The following is a 16,898-nucleotide window of genomic DNA, read 5'->3' as shown; positions in this document are numbered from 1 at the left end:
AGATAAAGCGGAATTTATCAAGAAATAGAGATACAGAAGAAGAGATAGAAAGCGAGAAATAAAAAAAGAGAGGGAAACAAAGAAAGAGAAAAATAGAGAGAAAGAGACACACAGATAAAGGTACAGATAAATTTACATGGAGACAAAGAGAGAAAAAGATATAGAAAGACATAAATAGAAAGACAGGAAGAGAGTAAAAGAGATATACAGAAGAAATATACAGAGGGAAAAAAGAGAGAAATAAATACAATAAAGAGAGAGAAAAATACCAGAAAAGATAGAGATAGACAGAGGGACAAAGAAAGAGAAAATCAGAGAGACAGAAAGATCGAGCGAAATAAATGTAAAGATAGAGACAGTAGATAGAGAGGAAGATAGAATGAAAAACAGAAAGTGGAGAGAAAAAGAGAGACAAAAAGATCAAGAAAGAAAGAGATATAGAAAAGGGGAGTGAAAAAGAGAGATGGCAAGAGAAGACAGAACGCTTCGCAAACAACACACCACCAGTAGAAAGTGCAAGCTGTAAGCAAGCAAGCCACCATTTGCAAGTGAATACTCGGGGCCATGTTTAATCGAGCCTCTTTGATTACTCGAGACTAAATAAATTAAACAACCCAGAGAGCAAACACGGGAGTACCAACCTGAGTTTTAGCCAAATAAATACATTTCTCATCTATTGCTCTGGAGTATTCTTTCAGTAACAAAAGAAATGGCTTAATGAGCTTAGCGACATAGCGGCATTAGCAATGCAAATAGTGCAAAAATGTGACTCAAGAGGAAATCTTAGGAGGAGAATATTTAATCTAGGCTTAAGAGCTGACTTATGGTGCTGCTTGGGGACCCATTACCCGCATTTCCGGCCATATTGATGCTGCTGTTGCATGATGAGCTATGCAAGAACCTGCATTTATTTTATATTGACCTTTTCCACAGATTTTCTTTGAATAGTATTACCTGAAAGAAACAACCTTCTGGTGCTTTTCCCATGTAAACGATGTCAGTTATAAATTGATATTGTAGGGCTGGGTAATACATCGAAGTAATGTGTTTATGATCAACATTTTGAAAATTTTCTAAAGTGAATGAATAAAAGCGTTGGTGCTTATTTGGCAGTTTATGTAACAACCTTAACAGATAAAGATCAAAGCGGTGCCGCTGCAAGAGGCAGCCTTTCCAGCAGCTCCGCGTTATTTTTCGTCCCGTTTGACAACTACACTTTGGATTACTTTCTATCCAATCGTTATGGGTTTTAACACACAAAAATGCGTTCATTCGAGGAATCAACTCCTTGCCCTGAAGAATTCTCGTGCCGGCGTGATGAGGGGGCCCTATCATGGATGGAGAGCCGGAGCTAGCTAAGCGGCTAGCGGCCTTACAAGTCTTCGGTACCGTCCGTAATCATGGTAAATGTGAACTCTCTACCAAATAAGACCGACAAACTGGCTGTGCTGTTGAAAAACATCAAAGCGCACAGGGAGTGCAGTTTGCTGTGTTTTACGGAAACGTGGCTCATGTCTAGCATCCCGGACGCTAACGTGGAGCTACCCGGAGCTATCTGGCTTCAGCACTGTTAGACAGAGACACAAAAGCCTGCGGGAAGTAGAGAGGAGGCGGACTCGCTATCTACGTGAACACGAGGTGGTGTAACCCTGGGCACAAAATTTCCATCTGCTGCAGGGACGTCGAACTTTTGGACCAGCGTGTGACATCATCCACTCCGCTGTGGCTAAACTACAACAAAGCACCCCGAGGGCATCCTGTTAATCTGTTAATAAACAACAAAGGAGACTGCTGGAAGTGTGAATTTCCCTACGGGGATGAATGAAGTATCTATCTATCTATCTATCTATCTAATTCTTTTGCACATGCTATAAATGTTAAGTTTTCATTCCAACTGATTTATTTAATGAATAGTGCCACTTTCAGGGTCCAAACCAGCGATGTCTCTGCGGCATGATCCAGACTTTCTGTTCTTGGCAAGCCAGACCAGTAAAATAACGTTGATTCCAAATTTTTAGCTTTGTTTTTTTAGTATTATGCTTCATCATTCAGCCTACATTAGTAACCTAACTATAACATAACATAATCACAGAGAACAAGAGAACTTTTTTAAACAACGCATTTACATAACTGCAAACAGTACCGCTTTTCGACCCTAAAAAGCAATTTTTTTAAACATCAAAAATATTGATTCGAGACTGCTGGTCTACTCGTGATCCCAAGAGCCAAGAAGAGATCGGCAGGTTTGAGAGCGTTCTCCATTCGGGCCCCGGAGCTGTGGAATGCTCTGCCCACTGAGATTCGATCTACAACCACAGTGGAAATGTTTAAATCTAGGCTTAAAACACACTTATATTCTATAGCGTATGAATGACCTATATTTCATGTTGACAATATCTGTGTATTGTTTGTTATGGCAACATCTATTGCAGCCTGGTCATCCTGGAAGGGGGATGACCTCATGTGCGGTCCCTTCTCAAGGTTTCTTCATTTTCCTCATGCTGGGGTTTTTGAGTTTTTCCTTGCCCTCATGTAGGTTTTAGATCAGGGGATGATGTAATAATAGTCTGTAGTTTGCAATGATCTTTGGTCTGTGCAGCTCTTTGAGACTCCTTGTGATAAAGGGCTATACAAATAAACATGACTTGACTATTATTTTAGTTTACGGCGGATTTTTTTTTCAAGCGAGTCTAAGTTTTTGTGCGTCAAACGATCGCATAGGATTTCCATTTTAGTCAAAGGTTGCCACTTCAGGATTTAAACAAACACACATTTGTTTTTTTTTAATACTCTGATGACGGGTTGTGTTTCGCGCGTAAAAATAGACCGCGCGGTAAAAACTACTAAATTTCAATGTCAAAGGGTTGGCATGTATGCTTTGTTCACCAATAATGAGGACAAAGGATTTTCACATTTGGCATTGAATGGTTTCAATGCTTTAACAGTTGAGTGGATTGAGTTCTACTTCCTGGAAAAACTCATAATACTATAAAACCCAATACTGCCCTCTAGCACCTGCACAGAGCATTGGGTTTGTATGTATTTTTAAAACCGTAACTTTTGATGGAAATTACCTACAGACTTGCTTTTTTTGGTGACATACTCAGACATTTGTGGCAGGCCAGACTAAATTATCCAACAGACATGAACAGGCCCGCAGGCCGTAGGTTTGACGAGGCTTGTCTAAAGACACAAATAATGCATTTGCACAAAAAGTCCAACTGATAAGGAATTGATTGATTTGACAATCAGAGAAAGTGCATTGTAATACAGCAGGATTACAATACATTTCAAGTTATTATTGATGATGTGTGTCAAAGAAGATGAAATGTGTACTTTATTTCCAAGTCTTGAAGCGAAATGTTTTGGTTTGTTTTTGCTTCCACATGCGTTTAACGCATTTATGCATGCCCCCCTAACACTTAAATGCATTTCATCATAAAATTTTGAATTACTTTTCTCAGCTCAAACTAAGCATTGTAAGTGATAAACATCATTGAATATGTGCAGCACTAAATATAAAACTTACTATGTATTCATGTATTGTCCTTCAAAGTCTGATTCATCATCGGAAACACCAAAAAGTTGTTCCCCTCGTGGTGCTTTTTTGCTTTTATTTAAATCTTTCAGGTCGAATTTCTGTTTTCTTAATTCTCTAACATTAGTCTCAAGTACTGTGAATGAAATTAGAGTTGTAATGCGATAAAATTGAATGACGATTCATCGATCTATATCATTGGTGTTCTAGTAGTTAGCATCCGATACACAAATGTTTTGTTTCCCTCGTAATCAATGTTCCCTGTAATTTTCCACGGGTCTGACTGTACTTAATCACATTTTTTAGTGGAAGTACAATGTTGGCAACAAGATTTGCTTGATATAATTGGAAATTATTTGAATGATACACAAACTTTTTCTTCTTTTTCCCTGTTTTTTTCTACTTTTTAAAAATTCTTTTAAAACATGTCATTGTGTTTATTTTTTTGCTAGCTGTTACTTTTTTCTTTTTGTTTTCTATTTACTTTTTTCCTTTGTTTCTTTTCTTTTTTTCTGGCTTTTTTTCTGAAATTTTCCTTCTTTTTTCTCTTCTTTTTGTTTTTTTTCTCAGCTTTTCACTACTTTTTCATTTTGGTATTTGTTTTCTTTTTTGTTCTATTTCCCCCTTCCTTTACGTCGTTTTGTGCACAATTTTACACAATATTTGTTCATGTAGGGATGAAAGAAGCAAAAACAACCTGAAGAGCCGTTTGGCACCCGAAAGAGCCGGTTCTTTTTAGTGAGCCGAGCCGAAGAAGCCGGTTCTCGAAAAACTCTACTGAATTTACTCAACTTCGATCTACTTCGACCTTGACTTCCAAATACCGCATTTAGAACACAGCGTCAGGGGAACCCGTGTATTTTTACCTTCATGCATTGTAACTTTGACTTAATTACCTTCTTAATAAGCAATTTCGAGTCCTGGTTTTTGTGAGCTGGCTTTCTTGTGCGCTGAGAATGTGCGGGCAGTGCGCAATTGCGCAGCTTAGAGGGAACGTTGCTCGTAATGCTTTTTACTTTTTTTATATCTTTCAGAACGACTTTCTCTTTTCTTCATTATCTAACATTAGTCTCAGGTACCGTGAATAAAAATAGTGTTGTAATGCGATGAATATGAATGCCTTTTCTTTGATCTATATCACTGGTGGTCTAGTAGTTAGCATCAAATACACTAAAACATAAGATTTTCGAGAAGGGTTGTTCAAACCTCACATTGTGTTTGCTGTTAAAAACGTCATATTGGAGTATAATATTGTGAATGTGCTTAATTGCTATTGAGATTGTCATGATTGTTTTCTGTTATTAGTGTCAATAAATTTGTTCAAACCCCAAAAAAAAATCCACTTAACAGTTTTGAAATGCAGGATCAGAATCGATCTCTAAGATACAAAACATAAAATCTTACCCCATTGGCAGCAAATGTGGCTTATTTCAATCCAAATCCAAACCCAAATGTTCTTGTATAGCTATGTAATGCAACTCCAAGTGATTTAAAAAACATTCAATGTACTGTACAGCATGATAACACTATTGTATATTGTATTCTTTTTGCTTTATTATTGTATTGTTCTCAGCTCAGGGATGCTGCTGGATATGTGAATTTCCCTTCGGGGATGAATAAAGTATCTATCTATCTATCTAAAAAAAAAAAAAAATTCCTTCATGGAGCTTTTTTTGATTTTATTTAAATCTTTCAGGGCGACTTCCCGTTTTCTTCATTCTCAAACATTAGTCTCAGGTACTGTGATAAAATATCGCTTTAGTGTCATAAAATCAAATGCCTTTTCATTGATCTATATCACCGGTGGTCTAGTGGTCAGCATTCAGCACTCTCATTGCTGCAACCAGGGTAAACCCGTTACAAACAATGTTTTAAGATAGGAGTCAGCGATTTTTCAATCATTGCACTAATTACCAAACGTAAAACCTCGTATACAATGCACTCTCAAACTCGGTATACACTAATAAATTCGGTTTGGAAACAGCGCTGTTTTATACACCAACTTGTTATACCACTCTGGAAGAAATTTGTTGTCTGTGATGTAAGAAATTTCATCAAACTGGACAAACAATTTCCAATTAAGCACAAAGGTCAAAATCGTTTTTTTTTTTTTAAATCATACTTTCTTTTACCACATGTTTGTTTGGTTAGCTGTATTTCTTTAAAACTGATTAAAACTATAATTACCCCTGTTGCCCAGCCCTAGTTTTGCAAAAAAAAAGCTTGAATGCCAACAGATCTCAATTGACTTTCTATCAACATACAATTTATATAGTCTGAACAGGCACTTAAAATATAAATATAAAATGAAAGGACTCTTCTATTTCAAGACAGATTGACTCCTGTTTAGCTGCTAATTGTGGTCAAGGCCGATTCGTGACAAATAATGTTCATGGTGCAACACAGCTGTGGTTCACAAAAGGTTTTCACATTGCATATCATCCAACCAATTACCTGACCAATATCGCCCCATTTGAGGTGACAGCATCATTTGTCTCGACATTGACCTGGAATGCAAAGACTATAACGCGACTGTCTCATATGTATCTCAGCGAATATAGCGCCGTACGATTGCGCGTCATCAGAGTAATATTATACTTGGCCGTTACGGTTGAGCTGGAAGCTCAACGATTGCGCCATTAGCTTGCGTAATAGGAAAATCATTCATCATTTAGCCACAGAAGAGGAAGGCAGGTTGTGATCAAAAGGGTCAACGCTGCGTTATTAATGAGCTCAATAGTGGGATCGGACTGAAGGTATTTTATCAGATGAGCCATTAAAAACAAATCACAGGTCTTGAAATGTTAATTAGAGTTCTCACGTTGGAATGTGCAATGCTTAGTCCCCTCAAGACGCCGCTGTTCCCCTCGCTTTCCTCATGGCCTCCATGAAACCGTTTTCATGCCGTCGGGAATGATTGATCCCGTTGGCATCGGAACACACGGATTATGGGCCTCGGTGTCCACAGAGCAGCTGTGGGTACCGTTTCAGAAAAATAACTTCTATCCCTCAATTGGAAAACAGGAATGCTCGTAATGTTGAAAACTTCCAGTAAATATCTTCGTGACCTGACGTCTGTTGAGGGTAAAAATGCCTATCCGATTACTCATAGGATTTCCAGAAGGTTAGCAACTATCCCAGTGATGAGCTGCCATGCAGATTTGTAAGTATGAATAAAGACTGCCAAACTTTCACAACTGCAGGGCAGCTTATTCACGTCATGAATTGATTCATGCGCACTTGTTGTCACTAATCTCCGGTTTGCTAAGCAGGGCTCCTTTGTTTGAGCTGAGTTGTTAAACAGTCCGGTCAGACAATCCGTCAATTTAGTGATGCGCCGGAGGGCAGGTTGTTGTATGATCTGGTTCTGGTCGTTTTGCCGTAACAGCCTTGCCGATTACTCTGCACTGTAGTACCCGATTGTGGTGACATCGAGGCTGACCTTGGAGTCACCTCCCCCGCTGCCGCACTCTCCCTTGTCGTACCACCATTTGTTTTTCAATTTGTCCAAGAGGCCTTGCTCATTCAGTTTTAAAACTGCCAGGTTAACAGCATTTCTTGAAACGATAAAACATAGCTTGTAAGAAAATGCACAGGTCCGTGAGAAATCTAATGCAAAGTAATAGGGTGTACCAAGCATTATGATCAGGTCAGGGTAGAGAAGCTACCACTGTAGCAGGAGGGAGGGGTTGCTTACGAAAAATAATCTATTAATCAGAATGTTATGGGAAAAGGACAAATTGCATTTTAAGAATTTCAGGAGAGATAAGAGGCTCACTTAAGGTAAAGACAGCGTTCAATCTTGGAAAAGGTGGCAAGAGGGTTTTACGTAGTTTAGTACTGAAGTGTGCGGGATGGGGACACTTGTCATTGAGAAGAGAAGCAACAACAGCAAACATCATGCAATTAACATTTGACACAAGTGACAGCACAGCTTTTAAAAAGGCTAAATTGAAAAACCATTGAACTGTTAAATTAAAAGTGACAACACAACAGTCAGGTAGGACGGAAGGGGAGATGAAGGGGGAACAGCAAAAGTAAGACATAAAAGACACATGAAATGAGTCGTTGTTTTAACTCTGTCGTATGGGTTGGATTAAACAGTAACCCTAGCGCTTGTGAGAAATTCTTGAAAAGACAATGGCTATTTTCACACTGCAGGGAAATCAGACTTGTATCCGATCTGTTAAAGTCCGTCTGAACGACACATATCCGATTCTTTCACACCAGATCCAGACCACTTACATATGTGGTCCTCGATCCGATTCAAATCTGATCTTTTGGAAGCGACTGGTGTGTGAGCGTTTGAGACGCATTCATAAGACCATCGATAGGCGACAGACGTCACTATTCGGTGTTTAGTGAGGCGTGAGGAAGCGGATAAAACAACAACCATAGCGGACATGAACACGAAGAGCATTCAATGGTTTTGGATTTAATAAATTTTGAGCGGATTCTGACATCAAGTATCCTCTTCTGCGCATGCGGGACACTGGTGGCATTCACGCAGGAGGTCACATACAGTGCTGTTCAGAATAATAGCAGTGCAATGTGACTAACCAGAATTTTCCTGGTTTTTAGTATATTTTTAATTGTTACATGCCAGCCAAGTTACCAGTAGGTGCAGTAGATTTTCAGAAAACAAATCCAGACCCACCATTCATAATAGGCAGGCTCCGAAAGCTGTCCAATTAGGCAAATAGTTTAAAGGGGGGTGTTCAGAGAAAGAGCAGTGTGTGCTGTTGACTGTACAAACTCAAAACTATTTAGTAGTCCCCCCCTCCTAAAAATGGGAGTATTTAACAATCCTAACAATTATTTATAACTGCTTTACATCTGAGTGGCATAGTCACCCAACTTGTGGCATCTTTCAGTTGTTATTTCACTCCATGATTGCTTAACAACATTCCACAATTCATTTACATTTTCTGGTTTTGCTTCACAAACAGCATTTTTGATATCACCCCACAAGTTCTCGATTGGATTGAGATGTGGGGATTGGGCTGGCCACTCCATAACAATAATTTTATTGGTTTTGAACCAAGACTTTGCTTGTCTACTGGTGTGTTTGGGGTCATTGTCCTGTTGAAACAACCATGTATAGGGCATGTCCTCTTCAGCATAAGACAACATAGCCTCTTCAAGTACCTTGATATACAAAAACTTTTTTGGATCAGTGTCTTGAACGACCCATTTTCCTCAAGCCACCCGATTCACACCTGTTTTTTTGTTTTTTCCTTCCCTAAAATTGATGAAGTCAGAGATTGGTTGCCACACTGCAATTTTTTGTAACACACCCCTTGGAAGTATTTGCCAAATTGTACAGCCTTTCGAGCATGCCTATTATGAATGCTGGGTCCTGTTTGTTTTCTGAGAATCTACTGCACCTACTGGTAACTTGTCTGACATGTAACAATTAAAAATATACTAAAAAACAGGGATATTCTTGTCAGTCACACTGCACTGCTATATTTTTAAACAGCAGTGTACAAGTCCCATTAAGTTGGAAATGTAAACGATCTCGAAAAAGCATCGGATTTCAACAAAAAAATCGGAATTGGGCATTAAGCTCCGCAGTGTGAACCTAACCAATGATGGCGTAAAATCTTTTCTTATCCAAGTGCATTTGAAAACCATACTACCATTACCTCTGGGTCCATAAAATAAAACAAGGAAAGGGTGGGAAGAGAATGACAACAGGGGACATCAGGGTAGGTGGAATACTATAACAACACGGAGGATATTGTTATATTATTCCACCCACCTTAATGCTGAGCCTTTGGGCGTCGCCACTCCGTAGCCTTTGGAATCCAGGTTCCCGCCAACTTTCATGGTATCGCAGGGTTTGCGCTGCTCGATGTACTCGTTCATAGTAGATTCCAGGAGAAAGGCGAACTTGCCCTTGGACTTGCGTACCCGGGCAACGCCGTCCGGTGTGGTTTTAACAAACACCGACGGTTCGGCCGATTTCATGTACGACCACATCTTCTCGTACACGGCTATTTTGGATCGCTGTGTGGAAGAGAACACAAACCGGAGAAAGAGCTTCAGAAAACCACGAATCATGAATATGCTATGATGTATTTTGTAGCATTTTGAGCTTGGTGATCGCTGGGTTGAAAATCAAGAAATATTAAAAGACATCCTTTGAAAACATGGCGATATCTTGAAATACTTCAGAAAAATCTGTTCTGCCCTTTTAAGGGAGATCACAAAGCACAATAATTTACAAAATGCATGTTTTATATGGAAAGACCTCCAAGGGTTGTTGCCAGTGGACCACAATCACTTTTCTCAGTAATGAGTACTTTAACACGTTATTGACAACATTTTGTAACTCTACTGTCCTCACTACATGGCAGAGGTGGGTAGAGTAGCCCCAAAAAAATATTACTCAAGTAGAAGTAAAAGTAGTATTTCAAATACTGAAAATTACTTGGTGAAAACATTACTCAAGTACTAAGTAACTCGTATTAATTGATTTTCTTAAAACAGCCACTCAGATCATCTAATTATCAAAATCCATCCAATCAACAAAAAACACATTTAATTTAAAAGTAGATTAAAGTAATCAATGTAAACTGAAGTGAATAAAATTAGTATAAATCAAACAAACAAATTAAGCACATTTAAAGCCCCAATTACTTAACAGGCTCTGCTAGCACAACAACAAGCTAGCTCATGAACTCAAACAAAGGAGATATTGCATATTGTAGCTGGTGTTTTGCACCCATTTTAAGGGGAACTTGCTTTTGATGTGAGGCCAGGGGTCTTTTGTGTTTTCATCGTAGGTATTGCTAAGTGACATTTTCTATCTGTTTCATCCGTAAACAATTTTTACCCCTGCTGTGACACTCAATATAATAAGTTAGTAAGTGCGAACTTGCTACGTTAGTGGCTTATCCTTTGCCTTTTCTAACTATGTAAATAAGCAGCTTTTATTATAATTAAACAGGGATTCAAAATGGTAATCTTCCTACTATCACATGTATTAAAAACTGTTATGTGTTTCACTATAAGCTTATTACTCCCAAATACCAAAATGCCAAATACCATTGGATAAAATGACAGACGAATGTTGAGGAAAAACATCCATTTGCCAAAATGAATATTCTCAACATGCTCAAAAGTGCTTTCTAAATAAGGTGCAAATGCCACGTGCTTTACTGTTCTATTAGATGCCCCCCAAATTTTTATACAAAGTCGTTTGAATAATAAATTGTCATTGTAATACAGACAATTGATTTTTCGTTACTGGTGTTAGATTAAGCCAGGGGTCAGGAACCTTTTTGACCCAAAGAGCCATAAAAGCAAAAAAATGTTCTAAAAACAAATTGAGAGAGCCACATCATATATTTTCAGACAAAATTTAAGAAACTGCCAAACACGCTCTCTAGACCAAAGCTTATTCTTCAGGACATTTTATTTCACTGTGTGTCATTTGATGATTAATCAAATGTATGAAATGAAAATAATGCCAAATCCTGTGTCCCAAATCAATGTAAATATGCCATTTACAATTTGTCTTCCGCCTTCAGTTAAGAGTGTTGAGGCAAATTTTTTCCATAAAATGTGTCCTTAATAACGGATTCAAAACAACGTGCATGCAAAGTTCTTTTGTAAAAATGTCACTAATTACTGCAAACGATAAGCATATAGTCATATTCACTTTCGGTGTAGACTGCACTGAGCGAGAGAGAGAAAAGGAAGTGCCTTGCGCTGTGTGCAAGGATCTGCCCACCTGTACTGCTCACCCAATCAAAGTCGTTTGCTAGCCTTTTTATTTATCAGATAATGGATGAATGGATATTAGATGACTTGTGCCGACACACTAGGTAGCTGTTACTTGCCCTTGCTTATTGTCTTACTAGCTGAAAGCACTCTTGCATACATTAACCTGTTTGAACCAGTTAAGACCATTTGGTCTCATCTTGGCACATTTGTGATGTTAGGTCCCCAAGACCGTATAAGACTCGGCACCATTTTAGATAAGACAGACTTCTTCCACGTCATGTAAAGGAAGGCTCCACAGTTGTTCAATATTTGGCATCTAGTAAATAAGTAAAAAAAAATGCAGTCTCTTGGTTCTTATTTCTAGTATAGCGAACATTTAAGATAAAAGAAGCAGGCTGAGGTTCAGGCCGAACCTTACCCAGGCATATATTAATTATACCACAACAAGAAATACTGGTAATCAAAATTAATAGATTGACTTCCCAGTAAGTACTTACTTTATCCAAGTTCTTATTGTTTATTCCAACGCTATAAACACATCAAATGTTTTCAGTTGGTACATCTCTGTATTATCCTGACTGTGGGATTCTACTTTAGCATAGAAGGCTGGTTACTCATTCACCAGGCACCCCATTGCAGCCTTACTCCGATGAGCATATTCCAAGTGCCTCGGGTAAGGATTAGCCAGCCGGCAAAATCTGGGTGAGTTGAGCACTATCTATAATAAGCATCAATTAAATTATTCAATGGTGCTGGATTTATTCTGGCATAAGTTGTTTCACACTTTGAACAGATGCTGGTACTATATACAGTAATGCTAGTCATGAGCAAGTTTTATGAATAGGAATACTTTTTTGTCTAAATCACTCACTTTTTTGAGGAGTTGTTTCCTAGTTTGCTATGTTGTACTTTAATTGCCTCTTTCTCTAGGTGTACTTTGGCACCAGCTCAACCTATTTACAACAAAATATGTATCTGCATTGTAAACTAATGGTGGGCAATCCAATTATTGCTGTAATCGATACTGAGTGAGTACTTGAATCGGGTCTTTCGTATTGTCTTGGGATCAATAGTCTTTTCATTTTAACTATTGATGTAGTTAGTAGGTTGTAAGATGATACATATACTATACCTTTCAAATTGGATTCAAGTGTGTTTTAACTTTATCTCCACCACTCTTGACTTTTGTTCTGAAATAGTTCTCCTTGTAGAAGTATTTTATTTTTCATCCTGTTAAATGTTTTTACATTGTAATGTTTACACTATTTTGCACTTTGACTTTTTCAAAATATTGTGCAACGGAAGGTATTTTAGTTTTCTTAACATTGCTATACAATATTTATGTTTTTGTTACATTGCTAATTTTTTGGTTTGACTCTCTTGACTTTTACTTTGAAACCGTTGGAAAATGAATGTGAGCATTTAAAAACATACTGTTACAGTTTGCATAGTTGTTAATTAATAACAGATACAACTGTCACGGTTGCCATGGTGCCCAATTGGCCCCGCCCGTGTGGCGCCAGTTGCGGCTCGTTGACAGATTGGCTATACGTCTATTTAAGCTCAGTGCTCTCACTTTTCCTTGGTCAGTCCATCAACAAACCTCCGCCATGCAACGGTCCTGTTTCCTGTTGGTATTTCCTGTCCGGTGTTGTTACTGTTCATTTTGTCGTGTTTAATTTCGGTTTCCAGTTTCGTTCCCATCTAGTTTGTCCTGTTTGATTTCGATATCCTGTTTTGATATCTATCCTGTCTGTCCCGTCCTGTATCGACCCCATCTGTCCGATATCTGCTGAGGCAATTGGGATAGATCTCGTTGGCCTCTGGCTTCCTATCATTCCATGCCAGACTGCTCCCTAATGTGCATGACTTCCCATTTTCCGTAAAATAAAAGGCTCGTGTGAGAAACATCACGCATTTGGGTCCTGATCCTGTTCCGGTTCCTGACAACAACTTGTTTAGTACCAATCGTCTTTGTGCTGTATTTATTGTAATTATGAACTAACGCGAGGTTATGCATTGATCATGAAATTTCCAAGCAAAAAAATATTAGTATCGGTATCAATCAATACTGCCCTGTATTTACCCGGATCAGATCCATCCCAAAATTCCCAGTATTGCTCACCTCTACAATGAGGTACTTGGCAAGGACACAGACCCAGAGGAAAAGAAAAAGCAATCATCACGGTAATCGTTATTCTGACCCAAGTTAAAGCAATGGTTCTGTAAATCTTAGATAATTAAATTGAATATAAAATAAACTATTGCGATTTATCACCCATACTGAGCTTTGTCATCCGGACCAGACTCATCAGTGTCCTAAAAAGCCCCGTGAACGACAACATATTCATCTCTAATGCATCTCTATTAATAAACACATGCATTAACCTTGACCTGAGGAAAGTGCTTTACTGTCTCCGTGTAATATACAATTTGTTGGTGGGCATTTGTCATAGAGCGTCAGGCCAAGGGTGAAGATGAGATGAGACAGCAGCATAACACAAATTAAAAAAGCCTCCGTGATGAATGTTCCCCCTGAAAAGACAAAAACGCTTCAAGTCGGGACATTGGCTAGTACGCTTGAATGCAAATATGAGGGATGGGGAGGAGGTCTCGAAGTCTGATGTGATGTTTTTGCTGACAATCCGGTTACGCGGACTTGTAATTTACATGCGTCAAACGGCATGAGAAGGACGCTAGTCTGGAGGACGATTTTCCCCAAAGACCGCAGGCTCATCTGCTTAGATGCAGAAAGCTCCAACTGAGTTTAAACCGAGACAAAAGAATGGATCTGGGCATTGATTACTGACGACAGAGTGTGCTGTCTCAGTACTTTATGAAGTCAATTCATCAATATCCGAGCGGGGAAGCGGCACGACCAAAATCCAAATAAACTGATTGCGAGGCGACCGGAGTCTCAACAGGGGATGTTCGACCGTTGCAAAGAGAATGCCAAACAAGCATGGTTTGGTTGTAAAAAAAGAGACTTACCAAATGTACTTGTGTATAACGCACACTATCAAATATTTGTGTAATTTTTTTTACTTTTTCCTCAATCAAAATTTGCAGTTGGATACAACGGGAATCAAACCCAAGTCATGGCCGTGAGAGCGCCTAATCATAAACACTATACTACAGTGTAGAGCAGGGGTGTCAAACTCATTTTAACTCGGGGGGCCACACGATAGAACAAACATTCTGTCGGGGATCGGACTAGTAGATTAAAGAGAAAGAAAAAAGAGAGATACAGAAATAAGAGAAAGAGGGAGGGAAAAGGAGAGAGGGTGGGACAAAGAAAGAAAAAGAGAGAGCGGGAGAGAGCATGAGAAACAAAAGAGATAAAAAGTTGTGAGAGAGGGGGAAAAGAAATGGAGAGGAAGAAATAAATCCAAAGAGAAATAAAAAGACAGAAGAAGAAAAAAGAAAGCACAAAGGGTAGATAGAGAGAAAGAGAAAAGAGAGAAAAGGAAAAAAAGAAGTTAGAGCAAAAGAAGTTAAAAAGACACAGAGAGAAAGAGACAAAGAGCAACAAAGGAAGAGAAAAAGAGAGACACAGAGAGTGAAAGAGACAGAGACAGAGAGTGGGAGAAAAGGGTTGGAAAAGAGAGGGAGAGAGAGAGAGAGAAAGAAATACAAGTACGGTGTCTTTGTTCGAGGCACTTGGCTTTGGCAACATCAAGTTGACATATTTCAACCTGAAATATTTGGCCCAAAAGCAGAAAGAAAAATTGTATAGCTTGTAAGCTATCGGCAAGAAGCAGATATAACGTCTGACGTGAAGGAGGTGGGAGGAGGAAGCCGCGCATCCTTTACCTCAACACCGAGGGGGAAAATGTGTTTGGATTAAGTGGTTTTAAGTTAAACTAAAAGTTTGTTAAGCATTTTTTTAATGTCAAGTCAAGTCAAGTCATTTTTATTTGTATAGCCCTAAATCACGAAGAGTCTCAAAGGGCTTCACAGATTATTACACTATATTACACAGACTATTTAATATAAATGATTACTTGAGTAAAAGTAAGTGCGTGCTGTGCAGATCCTTCACGAAGAGGCAAAAAAAAAGTGTGACAGAAGCCCGGCCAACTCGACTTAATGATTGACATTTTAAGCAGTGGTTTAGACGATAGACAAAAAAGGCAGGACTTTCATCTCATTCTCACTCTATTTTTACTCACAGTACCAGAGACAAATGTTAATTTCGTAGAGCATTACATGTTACAATGACAATACATTTCTATTCCATTCTAAGCATTGTAAGTAACACATTTATTGTCATAACGTGAAATACACAACAAAATTAACATCCTTCTCTGGTACTGTGACTAAAATAGTGTCATAATGTTGGAGACATTTGCCCAAATGTAAATAAATGTTTACTGGTGCACAATTGTTTTGTGTACCTGTCTGTTTTCACAATGCATAGTCCTGTCTCTGAAATTATAACAATTTCTATTTACCAGTCAGTTTATGTCGTAGTATATGAGTATATGACGTCTTGCTGCTTTCTGTGGCACTGTTTTCTTTCGCGTTAGACAACATTGCCATCTAGCTGTCAAATATTACACACTTAGGCTTTAACACGAGCCTCAACCAAGGGCTGCTGACATAAAAGCTATCTTTTTCCTGACATCCTGTAAAAGAAAACTTGGTTAAGGGTGGTGTCATCTTGAGGGGTTGCACAATGGTTCATCGATCAACATGTAGTGACAATAAACACACAGCTGTGATCTCAGCTCTTTGACTTCGGGAAGAGGACGACGAGGTGAGCGGAGAAGATGAGGTAAAATTTTGGACTATTTGATAAAGTTTCAGGAGCGAGCAGAGAGAGTGGGAAAGGTGAGATGGCACAACATTCATTTGGACAGGTAACTTAAAATTAGTTTTACCTGGTTATATCAGTATCAGAAATTATTTTCCCCCCATTTTATTAACACTCCACTTATTGAAACATAAATATTTTGTTTGTTTGTTGTACATGATTCAATTGTTTGTTTGTTTGTACATGATTCAGATTGAATCGTTTCTTGTACATGATTCAATTGTTTGTTTGTTTGTACATGATTCAAATTGAATCGTTTCTCCGGCGCCGTCACGAATGGCAGCCACTCCAGCAGCTCCCGTGTTATTTTCGATTGTTCTCAGTTATTTTCGATTGTTCTCAGCTTAGGGATGCTGCTGGAAAAGTGAATTTCCCTTCGGGGATGAATAAAGTATCTATCTATCTATCTATCTATCTATCTATGTTTTAGGAACATACGTACTGAAAATATAAATCCGTACACAAGGTTATGAAGCTGTTTTCGAATTGATGCTCAGCCAGAAAGTTTTGTTCCAAAAGCAGATGCGATCCGAGTCTGTCTTTGCAATTGTTTTCCTAGTTTGCCTAATAATGAATTCATTATTCTGCATACTCTGGGACACAAATAACAGGCTCCAAACACGATTCTGTTTTAGGGTGATGTCGTTAACTAATTGCTGCCAAAAATGCTTCTCGCGAAGCTAAGGGAGTAATTTTGGAAAAACAATTATTCATGGAAGTGTTAAGTTTCTCCAGTACAACACAATAGTGTCTGAATAGACGGGGCACATTTGAAATCCTCACATCCCTCTTAACTAATGATAGTTGGAT

At 38.6% G+C, this 16,898-nt stretch overlaps 1 protein-coding gene across 3 annotated transcripts in view; it reads right to left on the bottom strand.

The window, feature by feature from the left end:
* LOC148359969 (glutamate receptor 3) overlaps window positions 1–16,898 on the bottom strand; it is a 205,040-nt gene that overhangs the window by 13,145 nt on the left and 174,997 nt on the right. For 2 of the 3 annotated variants that reach the window (XR_015851267.1, XM_088343424.1), the window contains exons 13-14: window positions 9,303–9,550; window positions 6,981–7,095 (exon numbers count right to left, since the gene is read on the bottom strand). Coding sequence is in view for 2 of the 3 variants with exons in the window: in XM_088343424.1 (XP_088199550.1) it covers window positions 6,981–7,095; window positions 9,303–9,550 (363 nt within the window). In the remaining variant the exon portion in view is untranslated. The remainder of the gene's footprint in view (window positions 1–6,980; window positions 7,096–9,302; window positions 9,551–16,898) is intronic. The other variant, XM_088343426.1, reaches the window with a different exon arrangement.

The sequence above is a fragment of the Urocampus carinirostris genome, chromosome 9 (genome assembly GCF_059441175.1).
Source record: "Urocampus carinirostris isolate Australia breed hairy pipefish chromosome 9, RoL_Ucar_1.0, whole genome shotgun sequence".
Taxonomy (NCBI): domain Eukaryota; kingdom Metazoa; phylum Chordata; class Actinopteri; order Syngnathiformes; family Syngnathidae; genus Urocampus; species Urocampus carinirostris.
This window is presented reverse-complemented; position numbering and strand designations above follow the sequence as displayed.